The sequence below is a fragment of the Seriola aureovittata genome, chromosome 17 (genome assembly GCF_021018895.1).
Source record: "Seriola aureovittata isolate HTS-2021-v1 ecotype China chromosome 17, ASM2101889v1, whole genome shotgun sequence".
NCBI lineage: Eukaryota > Metazoa > Chordata > Actinopteri > Carangiformes > Carangidae > Seriola > Seriola aureovittata.
Genome location: NC_079380.1, coordinates 13,514,626 through 13,527,910, shown reverse-complemented (window position 1 = coordinate 13,527,910; position 13,285 = coordinate 13,514,626). Strand labels below are relative to the sequence as shown.

At 42.9% G+C, this 13,285-nt stretch overlaps 1 protein-coding gene across 1 annotated transcript in view; it reads right to left on the bottom strand.

The window, feature by feature from the left end:
- The window catches only part of coro7 (coronin 7), a 108,727-nt gene that overhangs the window by 74,681 nt on the left and 20,761 nt on the right, over nucleotides 1–13,285 (bottom strand). Inside the window, exons 8-9 of the mRNA XM_056401058.1 lie at nucleotides 2,174–2,257; nucleotides 1,405–1,487 (exon numbers count right to left, since the gene is read on the bottom strand). Of these exons, the coding sequence (XP_056257033.1) occupies nucleotides 1,405–1,487; nucleotides 2,174–2,257 (167 nt within the window). The remainder of the gene's footprint in view (nucleotides 1–1,404; nucleotides 1,488–2,173; nucleotides 2,258–13,285) is intronic.

Sequence of the window (13,285 nt, the reverse complement as noted above, 5' to 3'; positions counted from 1 at the left end):
CTGTTGGTACATTCTCTTCGAGTTGTGCCATCATCACACCTACAAAACAGTGCCTCTTAAGTAAACTTCAACATTCCTCTGTCTATAAACAAAGGCACCAAGGAGACAACCCTTCCAGTTAAAATGACTAATTATCACTTGTGGGGATTTTTCCAGACGTCTAGTAAGAATATGAAAAAAATATTTGCTTTGGTAATAGGATGTTAAAAAATGTGGCAGCAGTAGCATCAGATATCCTTCATTTCCATGAAATGCGATGGACGTCAAAGAGACACTGAGACAGGCAACTGTCTGTCTCACTCAACAGAAAGAGGAAGTGGAGGAAATGGAGATGAGTGGCGAGCGTGAGGGCAGTGGGAGGAGGGAGAGCGGAGATTGTTATTTAGGACCCCGCTGTGTCAACTCTTTAACGTCTCTCTTAAACGTCTCTCTCTCTCTCTCTCTCTCACAGACAAATTCCAAAAGGAAAGGAAAAACAATGACTGCTTCCTTATGATAGTCTTGGCCTCATAAAAACAGTTCTCACTATTTACAAAGATCTACCTTGTACATCTTTCACGCTTTCTGCTCCTTGCTGCAACCAAACATGGGCACATACAGACACTCAAATACCTAAGCCAGAGAACAGATGTGGAATCTGTGCTGCCACAGAAAAGGCAGAGCAAACACGCACCTCTTCTTACAGTCATATTGATGATCATACATTTATTCAATGCTGCATGACCTAGTAAAGTTTGGTCAGCTCTGGTTTGGAATGACTTGGCCCGCCAACCTGTTTATACTAAAATGGATGAGCTGGATCTGACAAAGGAGCCTTCACTCCCACCCCCTCTGTTCTCTTTCTTCCTCCATCCTTCCATTCCTCTCCTCTCTGGAGCCCGGCCACGCTCCCGCTCTCCTCCAGTCCTCGGCAGCCGTGTTTGGAAAAATAAATGAAGGGACTAGAGAAGGTCAGGAGCAGAAATGACAAGCGGAGAGCTGAAGGGAGAGGTGTCAATGTGTCTACTGCTGTTGCCTGACCCTTCACAATGGTTATGGACAGAAGGACACACACACACTCTCTCCTCCGCTGAGAGAGAGGATAGGAGTCTCTGTGTGTGTGTATGCGTGTGGCTCTGACCCAGGAAATGGCAGGAATGTGGAGGGACAGTGTGAGAGCTCTGGGAGGTCGGCCTGTCTGTCCGGCCGTACAGCCGCGAGGAAGCTTCACAATATGTGGAGGCCATCCATACCACACACTAATATCCACATTCCACACACACACACACTGCATGCTAAGTATGTCGGATCACACAGAGAGACACTCTGTGACACATGACTCTCACTGACAGGCATTTGAGGCAGTGTCATGGCTGGGCCAGTCAGTTATGGGGGGCAGTGGTTGCACACTGATGTTCTACTCACCCACTGGAAGTGCCCAGTGACACAGAGTTGAGAGAAGAGCTCAGCTTCCTACTGTCCCACAGCCTCACTTCCCGGCTACGCATCTATACACACAACAACATGAGACATTAATGAACAGAGGCAGACACAGAAATCCACACCAACAGATAAGAGACATACAAGCAACCAAAACCAATACATTTTTTTCCCCTCAATATATTGGTCTGATGGTCATAACCACCACTGACAGGTGCAGTGTTGTTCTTTATTTGTCATTCTCTATGTTACGATGTCATCTCAAGAGGAAAGACAAAGCACAGGAATGTATTTTTAGTATAAGACAGTGCACATTAATCTGATAATTAAAAATGCTGGATATGATTAATTTCATAATTATAATTCAGAAAGTAAGTAGGGTCAGCTTGGTGAGTTTGGACCCAGCCAGTGAGTCTGGATTGATAATACTAACAGTGCTGTTAGTAAATGAAGGCTAACAGCTTAACTGCCCGACCATGTTAAAAATCATCCTTACTTCTAAGACCTAAATCAATGTTCACTTTGCACCTCATATTTTTTTCCCAAGTATTACTCCAGTAATGTAGCCTTGAGTGGTGAAATTTAATAATTACATTGGTATTTGATGATATTAAACAAATCTTGAACAAAAAAATGGCTAATATCCATGTTAACAAAAAATCTAACCACTTGGCAAATAGATATATATTACTGTGGTCCCTAATAAGTGTAAAAAAAAAACACTGTGACACAGCTGTGTCGAAGATTTTCTCACCATATCAAAGCCAGTGGTGAGTAAAAAGTCGTCTTTGGCCCACAGGATGCGTGAATCCTTGTTGTTCTGAAGACTCTTGGCACTCTACGGGACAAACAATGCAAAATATGTAACTCAGGCACTCCCAGAGCATCACAATTAGACAGATTAAACATATCTCACTTGACAACTGGTACTGTTCTTTTTATGTCAATGTCTCCATGATAAACCCTAAATTTAAACATAACCTTGAGGTCTAGTTCAAGATAACAAGGGGGGTGATGAGTGAATGATTTGCAGGGAGGAGAAAAAAAGACAAGAGAGAGGAAGGAAGACAGACAGGACTATTCCCAGGTGCCTCTGACAGACCCCGGTGGTTGGACAGAACAGGACTTGTCCCATGAAAGGAGCGCTTGTTGTTGTTGATGTAACAGACAAGGTGACTTCTGCCCCGGGTGCAGCTTAGATTACTGCACTGTGGCATTGCGTCTGTGTGTGTGTGTGTGTGTGTGTGTGTGTGTGTGTGTGTGTGTGTGTGTGTGTGTGTGTGTGTGTGTGTGTGTGTGTGTGTCTGTGTGTGTGTGCGTGTTTGTGTGTGTGTGTGGTCATGGTACTGTGACTTTGTTACACTGTTTCCATGGGGAATATGTGTCAAAACAGCACTGCTGAGAAGGATTTGATAGGTGGTCTTCAAATACAAATGACACATGTTGTCAGTGGTAATGGCTAAAAACAACTGTGAGTGCTGAAATGAGAGAATGTTTGTAAAGACAACATGTTTAAGAGAAGCATGAGGCTAGTGGAATGGGGAATGAAAGATATTTAATTGTGCGGAGCCTTGTATGTGCTGCACTCAACACTGAGCTGCTATTGAATCAGGTCATAGATGGACTGTAATTATGAAAGTGAGGACAAAAGATGAGAGAAGATGCACCAGGCTGGTTCATGGTTTGTCAATCAACTTCATAAAACTGTGTAAGTAACCAGGGTTTTGCCATTTAGACCTTATCTGTCAGGCCCTCAGTCCTTGTAATGTCTCACAGCCGGAGTCAGTTACTGAGCCCCCTGGTATCTGTGTACTAAATACTAGAGTTACACTAGAGTTTTCCCATAAGGCATGGAGGTCAACGACGAAGTTTCCATTGAACAGGAGGCCCGGAAGCCCCTCAACCCACTGTGTTTCCCCAAATTACCTTTGTCATTTTTATGGCCAAACTCGCCCAGAGCAGCGTGGCCGGGCGGCTGTGTCATGGCAAGAAGACAGTGTCTTATTATCCATGGCTTAGCACTCACAACCTCTCCAAACAATGTGCCGCCTCATCCTCGTGTCACTGTTGCATGACCGCAGATGACAAATTGTAAAGACAAATGGGGCGAACTTGAGCTGCTATGTTGCACCCCAGAACACGGGGGTAGGTTACAGGGCCATGAACTGTACAACCTCCAGTAACCTCCATTAACATTCAACTATGTCCACTGAGCATTTGCCAAAACTACAACTGAAGCTAACAGTTGAATATAGTATGCGGATGAAAACAGAATATTAAATCCAGTTTGAGAGGCAGATCTTCGTGTGAAGATGTGCGCGTGGACATGCACACATGTGGGCCCTATCAATTCTAATTCAAACCCCATTTCCTTTTCTCTCCTTTCTGACGTCACTCTCGCCGCACGCCCATCCTGGTGGTTTGAAAAATTGACTGCCGAGAGGGGGAAATGGAGCCCTGGTCATTTAAATTACTTCAGACTGTCAAAATTTAACATTTCATCGCTGCTTGCTCTTCCCAAATCCTCTCCAGGGTGCTTCTTACTCCATTACATCTAGACAACAGATGACACATGTGTCTGCTTTGATGTCAGCAGAAGTTCTCTGGACAGAAGAAAATGGAGGAGAAAGGGTGGTCTTTCTTAGTGTGTGGAACTGCCGCTCGTTTTATTGATTTCAATGAAAAGGAATTTTAAAAGCTCACTCCCTTCCCCATGAGGGTAGTGTAATCACATCTTACGTTGTTAAGAAAATATAGATATGTAGAAATGAGACACTGATTTTTAGGATGAGTCATTTCTTGATTAGCAGGGACTAAGCAAATGCAGCAGCTCAGAAATCATGTCCTAACAGAGGCTGCCCTTCATCTACACTCTTGTAACCAAACAACTAAAACAAAAGATACAACATGTAATTCATCCAAAAACCTTAATGGTAATTTTTACATTTCTGTTTCTGTACAAATTAAACAAATGTATGATAATGAGCTATAGAGGGGTTAGTAGGCAAATTTTAAACAGTGGAGTGAGCTACACTTCATGCTATGCTAAGCTAATTGCCTCCCGGCTTTATCACTGCTCTTAATGCACAAACATGACAGTGGTACTAATCTTCTCATCATTTTTTTTTTTTTTTTTTTTTGGGGGGGGGGGGGGGGGGCAAAGAAGCCAATTTTTGTAAGCTTTGCTGGTCTGAACATGTGCCTCACATATCTCTGTTCTGTACACCATGAGATGAAATTGAATTGATATAAATCTTGTCTAACTGAGAGTCGAATAGAAAACAAGCATATTTCCCAAAATGTTAGACTTTCTTGCTAAATGTAAAGCATAGGCCAAGACTCCTGTGTTGGAACCATCCCTGCCAGTGAAGCTGAACGAACTATAAATCGTCAGCAGTTCATGGAATGTGTGCTCAGTGGCCACACCGGTGGTTTAAACTAAATTTATTGTTCTCAGCTATAAGGGGACTTGACATAGCTACATATGTTGAGAGCACACGCCAACATCATCACAGTTTCAAAAAGGAAATTCTCACATGTGCACTTCTGCACCTCGCTCAGGGATGATGTATCTTCGTCCATACCAGTGTTTTATCTGATACCATCTGTATGTTATACAGATGTTTTCTGGCTCCCGGTGTGCTCCCAAATAACTTTATCCACTAAGAGGGATTAGCAAACACTCTACTGACCTGGCTCTCAAACACGTTTCTAAAGTTACGCTACCAAAGCACTGACAGAGTTGATAATAAGTCCTGGATTGAATAAACACTTCAGTCGTGACTGGTGATCATTTTTCAGCCTGCAGTCAGACGGTATGCCTCGTGCAGGTGAAGGAACTCATATTTGCCTCGATAAGTCCATGCAAGTGAGTCTGTTGAAAATAAATAGCCCAGATGTACAGGAGAGATCCAGCGTAAACTAAGACCTCCAAAAAAGCAATAGATCAGAAAAGAGCCAGGGAAGGAGAAAGGGAGCTAAAGCCTGCACGTTATAAACAGACATGGAGGGAATTCATTGCCACTGAGCTGTTCATCACCAGCACCGCCGGCTGATTTCCTTCCAGGGGCAAGACAATGTAGAACTGGCACTCTGACCAAACTAGGAACAAGTTGAGCACAGACTATTTTAATCTGCTCAGGGTCTGCTTAACACTGGTGCTGCTTTTAGGAGCAACATGTGGTGTCTGATTCATATTTCTGGCAACAACAGGAGATTCCAGTTGTGTTCATATTACACGCAGGAGTAAACAGCATAAATTCTGCATCATCACTTTTCGCCATATTCTATTTAGGCACATGTGTGCTGTGAGCTTAATGCTATTATCATCAAGCTAACATGCTCACCATGGCAATGCTAAGATGCTGATGTATATAATGTTTACCATGCACCAGCTAGCTAAGCTATGTTACCATGCTAACATTTGCTAAGTGGCACTAGACACAAAGTACAACTGATGCTGATGAGAACGCTATGACTTATGCAGGAACTTGGTCCAAAAAACAAAATGTCCTGATAATGACAGACTAAAGTTAAGGAATAACAGAGGCTACTGCAGTTCGTTTTAAAGGGAACATGAATATGTGCACAACATTTCATGACAATCTATCAAACAGTTGTTGGGACATTTCGATTGAAAGCACAAATGTCAACCTCAAGGTGGCGCTGGGGAAAAGGTCAAGGAATCAGCAAAGTGATTACGATTAATCTTTAGAGCAAAATGAATATCTGCACCAAATTTCATGGCAATCCATCCAATATATATGTCAAGACATTTCACTAATACCCAAAAAATGTCAACCTGCCCATGGCGCTACAGGTAATGCCAGGGGACCGCCAAAGTCAATGGGATTCATTGTCTTAGGACCATATATGTCTAAAACATTTCATAGCAATCCATCCAATGGTTGATTGGATAGCCGACTGACACTGCCATCCCTAGAGCCATGCCACCAGTATGGCTAAAAAGGCAATTAGGATTGTCTGCAAGGTTCAAAACGCACCCATTCTTATCCTGCCTTTTGCACCTGGGGAGGACAAAAAGACAGATTTCTTCTTCAGGGGATCAATAAAAAAAAAATACTGAAAATATATCACCTTTCTGTGAACCGTCTCTCAAGCAGACAGGCTTAGTTTTGCCATTACAGCATCCCTCAGGCCTTCACTACGCTGCCTGAGCCAGCCAGCTCTAGGGCTGAAGGCAAATAAACTGGTCTGACATCTCTCACGGTAGACAGCTATACATGCTCCATAGATCGCACTGCCATGATGTCATCCTTCACCCGGATCTGAAGGCACGTGCAGCTTTGAGCCTTTTAACTAAGATGTCATCAGGGCTTGGCGGCTGGAGTGACAGAAGTGCAACTGCGGATTAGAGGTTTGTGCTGGGCCTCCGCTCACCCTTTCCCAATAAACAGCGTTTGAGCTTAAGGAAGCGTAACACAGCCGTCAGAGAGCTGCACAAAACTACTAACACCACGGGGCAGCCAGAGGACACAACATCTGGACCTTGTGTGTGTGTATATAAATGTTGCCAAACAGTATCTCTCCTCTGCAGTCGTAAATTTAACTCAAATCCCATTCACCTAGAGCCCCCCTCCTCGCAGCTGAAGCTTACTGACATGCTACAAATCGATCATGACACACTTGAAAATGGGGCAGAAAAGGAGAGGGGGAGGGAGAGATAGAAAATAAATAAATAAATAAGACAAATGTTTTCCTTAGCAGCAGAACAAAGGATCCAAGCTGATGGAATTCACACAGAAGGACAGAGAGGGGAGAGGAATGGTTCATGACTTGACAAAATACACAGAGGAGGTGTAAAGAATCGGTTATACCTGCTCGAATGACTAGCTCGGATATACAATAAAGGAAGTAGAGGAAATGACATCACATCTGGGAAAAGAATATATATGACCAACAGAGGTGTCTGCATCTACATGTGAAAAAATATTTTTCAGGCTGCTAAATAGCGAAATGATTAATAGCTACAAAGAGAGTGAAATAAAAAAAGGATCAAAGTTTCTCTGGCTGTGATAATGCTACTCAAACTCAAATGACACCAGCCAGGGTTTAGACTCAGGTTAAACACTTTGCAGACACAGATGTAGACGCAGAAAAGTGCCAGTCAGCAGTCTAGCCAATTATGGTTTTATAGGTCTATTAAATATCCTCTCCCACTATAAACAAATGAGGATCACTCCATTTCCTTCTGTCCTTCTCCCTCAGCTTTTTAACTTCTGAACTTCAACAGACGGAGCGCACATCTGTGTCACTCACAGAGAATGTTGATTCATCCACCGGGACCAATATCAGGTGTCTGTATGCACATATGGGAACTATCACAATCTCTGCATCTCCCTCTATCTCTCTCACTTATTCTCTTTCTGTCCGTCTTTCCACCGCTCTGTGTATCAGCTCATAGGGGCGCTAAGTATCTAACAATAAGTGCCATTGGTGCAGAAATTAATGCAGCGTGCTGGAAGATCAAGTGCTTATTTTCCTAACTTCAACCGGTCTTATAATGCATTATAATAGAAGATCTTCCAGTCAGATAATCTGTGTTGAAGCATCAATCAAATGCTCCTGCTCTGTTCAAACTCACTTTTGCCTTCTGCATGTTAAAAGCTTAAGTGTAAAACAACAAGCTTTGGATGGACAGAGCCAGGTTAGCTGGTTCCCCCAATACCCAGTCTCAATTCTAAGTAGTTTCATATTTATCGTACAGACATGATTACATATTCTCCAAAATGTCTGATTTTTCCATTAAGAAACTCAGACTTGTTTCACTTGTTTAAAAAGTTCAAGCAAGACTCGACATTTAATGGTAAATATGCATGTTTTTCTGCGTTCTTGCCTTATTGTCACTGAGGTTTATGGTAACAGAAGGCGTCTGTTAGTCGGTTTCTTCCCCAGCTTTTGCCCCTGCTGTGCTGTGCAGAGTCTAATACACAACACTACACCATATATAGCCCCAGCTGCAGCCACTCATCCCTTCAACCTGCTCCTCATTTTCTCTCCTCTCCATCTTTCCACTCTCCTCACAGAATCATCTTTTTTTCCTCTTTAATTCCCCCTCTTCTAATCAATAACTGTTGCCCTGTAGCTTTCATCACCCCTGAAACAGACTCCCTCTCAGTCTTTTCATCTACGGTTAATTAAGCTTTTCAACAATTACTGGGTTTTCTTCATCCTGTTCTGTCTTCATGGCCCATTTCAGTTGCGTTACTGAGTCAGGATTCACTATCTTGAATGTAACTGTGACTTCACAGGAGCAGACAGGCTTCTAGGAATAGGACAGAAGAGGCTGGGTGTGTGTGTGTGTGGGGGGGGGGGGGTCAAACTGGCCGTCTTATTCTTTCATTTCCTCTGCAGCCTGCTGCCGCTTTTTCTCTGTTAATTGGAACCATCTTATATTTCACTCATTTTTCCAAAAAGTCCAGAAGCCGCAACCCGTTCACTCATTTTTCCATACTTCTCCTCTCTCCGCTCTCTCCCTTCCTGAAGATGAAAATTAATGTGCCAGGTCAGAAGGTGGGCAGGCGGTGTAATCGAAGGGAATGACAACATGGAGTAAATCCTTAGGTGCAGCTGTAATAGCATGACTCTGAGAAGTGATCCCGCTGACACGTGAGGGTCGTACATTTTGAACTTACGATTCGCAATAGTGTCAGGTTACACTGTAAATTTCAACCAGTTTTTTAGTTTCGAAATTAAAATAATTTGTAACTTTAAATTTCAGCCAGGTAGAACGTCTACTGATTCACCTCACAGACTGTTACTGCCATCATCCTTTTTTTCATATCTGCTTTGCCTGCAGTCATTCTTTCCCTCATCTCATTTCCTTAGTGTCAGCAAATGAGAAGCGCTGTGCAGTAAAAATCTAGCTGTGATCTGAGCCAACGAGACAATGAGCACAGCTACGGGGCCAGGTCTACTCTGCAGACACCAGGCAAGCAAGCTGTAGCCGTTGGGGAGGGTCCAGTGATACAAACTGGACTGATCCCCAGTTAAATATAGTATCCAACTAGAATGGGAAATCCAGAAGTCTTTTCCTCGCACCAGTTGTCTGGATTTTCTTCCTTTTTCATTCTTGTCCTTCTACTCTTCTTCCTAACCTTAAGTGGAACACGTGTGGAGGGATAAAGGACACAAAGGTGGAAAGGGAATAGAGAGGTGAACAATGAAGAAAAAGAAGGAAATACTGCACTCTCGGTTTTACACACAAGGCTCATTAATCTTATAGGGATCAGGGAGGGATTTCCTCAATTTCATCCTGCACACGCCTCAATACTACATGTCCTATGTATCACATATCCTATATTTCCTTTATTATAAGGTGGCAGGTGCAATGCTGTCATAAATGTTACAGTTTTACTTTGTGTTTGAGCAAAGACTGAAATCCTTACAGATCAAATGGCTAAAAGCTACATTTAACCCATAAATAAAGTTCTTATTTCTGCGCACACTTTGTGATGCGCACACATCCGACCAACAGTCCAAACCCAAAGATATTCAGTTTACTATCAGCTAAAACTAAGAAAGGCAGCAAATCTTTGCATTTGAGAAGCTGAAAGCACATAGTTTTTCTTGTCCAATTAATCAATTATCAAGTTAGTTATCAATTTCAAATCAACTTTTCAGTTTATCAGTTCAACTCTAAAGCTAAAGCCTAAACTTCTCGAACAATATCATGAATTAATCCTCTGTGTCAATAATTACACGTCTGGCCAATAGTACAGAGAGCTGGCTCAGCTTCTGTGCTCCATGGAGACTTTGTGAGAGACTGATTGCCACCGACTGCCCGCCACAAAGACGTCACCCTGTGTTTTAAGAAGGCAGGAAAAAATACTGGCCCCAGAAATCAGTCTGCCCAATGGAAAAATAAATCAAGAAGGGGAGAAAAGAGGTAGATGGAAAAAAGGGGGTTTAACAAGAGATCAATTCCTTTTTGGATGCTAGATGACAAAAGCTAAAAGAAAGAAAATGCTGAAATGTTCAAAAAAAAAAAGGGGAGGGGGATTCAGCAAAAAAGAGGTAAAGAGAGCTAGAGCACAGGTTAGAAAGGTGATCTGGGGCTGTACGGAGTATAAGATGTGTAGTTGTCCATGAGTGGCTAAAAATACAGGCAGGCTCTGCTTTCTCACCAGTGTAGGCTTTCAGGAGCTGGCACCATGCTACCATACCTCCACTACTGCTTCACTCATTTGTTTGCTGCAATCTCCATTGTATCAACATTATAATTCAGACGCTTCCCAGATCAGCAAAATGAAAACAGCTACAATCATGCAAGTCAACATGATTCTACAACAGTGAGCGAGGAGTATAAAGATAAAGTATAAACCCTCTCCAGATACCTTCCTCCCTTCAAATGTTTACCTACTTGCAAGAATAAGGAGCAGTCTGTGTGTTAGCCGTACAGCTAGGCCACATCTTTAAAGGCCATGGTCTGTCAATTGTAAAGGAAGAACAAATAACAAACATTGTAAGTACTGTATGTCCTGCACAATGCAATTTGGTTGTGGTGAAGATGTAATCTTATCCAGCATGTGTATTTGTTGAGGAATCAATGGGAGCAGGTGTAAAAACCATTATCAAGCCAGTGAGCCAGTGCAGGTTACTTTTTATCCACACACCATCATTCGCTCAACAAATTCAGCCAAAGATTGCATGCTTTTTATTTTGCTTTTTTTGGATGACTGCAGACAGGGAGGCCAACTGCCTAAACATAATTGATTGATGGGAGATTCGCAGACTCTCAAAGCTCCCTCATTCTGTGCCAGCTAAACTAGTGGTGTAAAAATTGAACTATGGGAAGTAAATAATCCTTTAATCACATGGTGTTGTCTTATTTTATTAGTAAATGCATGAATTATACATCAGGATGTCATAAAATGTTTTCCAACCAGTCCTCATTAATGTTTTTTGAAAACTAGGTTTCAGGCACAGTAAGGCGGACTTGCATCGTGATTTTTGGTCAAGGATAGGAAAACAAATCAGTTAAACTGTCATGCTAAGTGAAATAAAACACTGAAGTGGTAGAAAGACTGTGATTATTGAGCCACGGTGCTAATTGGGCTGTGTGGCCACAGCCAGAGATCCAGCCAGCCTGGGCTGTGGTCACCCATCTCTGGGGCCTGGGGGGACAATAGACTGGATGCAATTGCACAGTACTTTGGGGGGACTGGCACCAACTGTAGTGTGCCTACTGGCAGAGGGCCCCCTCTGGGAAAAGTACCCAGGGTCACAGAGACTGGTCTTGGATCAGAGCGCCATACAGAACTAGTGAGTTCCTGGAACTAACATGATTAACGGGACCACTGAATTGCCCGAATCTACATTTCAGTCCAAGAGAAGCACTAGAGAGCCAGAGGAGATTTCAAGTGCATGTTTGGTGATCTCCGGAGTTTTTGATGGTCATTGTGGTTGAAGTTCAAGCAATGAATATTGTGGAGATGCACTTAGTGGCTTGGTCCTTTAAGTCCAAACAGAGATCCATGGGGCAGGATGAGGCACAAATGACAGAGGAAAGAATGATGCTGCTGATGACAGCAAGAACTCAGACACCCAGGGACGAAGAGAATCTGCACGCCAGACCTGCTTTATAAAAACAAAGAGATGACTCTTTGGAGGGTTTCTTATTAAGACAGGGTGTATTAGACACAGCAGAAGCATACAACACAGCTAATCATGCTCACACTGTTGGAGACACCATGAAGCCCCTCACTTCAGGGTCTGTTGTCATTTACAGCTCTTTCATAGCTGGCAACAGATACAGTTGGCTGGCTTTATGCCCTCCCTGAAACCACATCATAGAGGCTTCACATCTTCAAAGTACCCCCACGCATTTGTATAGAAGCATGAATTGTGCACAGTGGGATACACTCAGGAGGCACATGTGTGCGCGGCATGTCACGTTCATGTCATTTGTGTATAATCATGGAATCCTTTACCCCGTGTAAATACTGGAGGCTTACAATCCTTTCTTAATCTACTGTTTGTTTGCTGTAATCAAAGTGTGATGGTGGAACTTTTTGCCTCAACTTCGAGGACTTGAGAAATCATTCATATTATAAGATAAATTCAACAACCAACGGAAGAAAAACAAGTTTGATGTGATTATAATTACAGCAGCAGGTGTTAGCCTAAAGGGACATTAACGTGCAAAGAGATAACCCGAGTGTGTGACATGCTAGCCAATGGTGAGGCTTTCATCCTTTACACACTACGTATCATTTCAATGCCCACAGCTCAAGTGTTGACCCCTGATACATTGTATGTGCAGCAGCAGGGCATGGCGCAGCTGACTGACAGCTTGATTAATTACCTCATCGACACAATGCTAACAAACAGCTCAATCTCCTGCCACTGCTCACACCACTCTGCAGAGAATTCCAAACTAAGACCCCCCCCCTCCCGATGCTAACTTTACCTCAACACTCAACAGCTTCACTCAGGGTGAACTTCTATCTAGCTCTTGCATGAAACCACAAATTGCAGTAGAACCTCTTGTCTTAAGCAGCCCAATTAGTAAAAGATGACCAAAGCTGGCTTTTGTTGGAAAAGGATGTGGCATTTATAAGACATGTGTGAGCCAGATATCAGGGCCCCCTATGCCCAACTGTTTCCCCTGTTAGGAACTCATTATGTTATAGACCACTGCTCATTTTCTTTGGCCTCCGAGAAGAAAAACATTCAGCACCAGTGCAGGTATGCACACCTGTGTCCCATTCTCATAACACGTGGTAAACAGCAGCTGCACTGAGGTACAGTGCATTTTTCTAAAATAACCCCTGGGAGATGGAATTATTCTCATGGGGCTGTTTAAATTGTACCTTGGAGACTTTGTATTCTGTACCTTTAACCA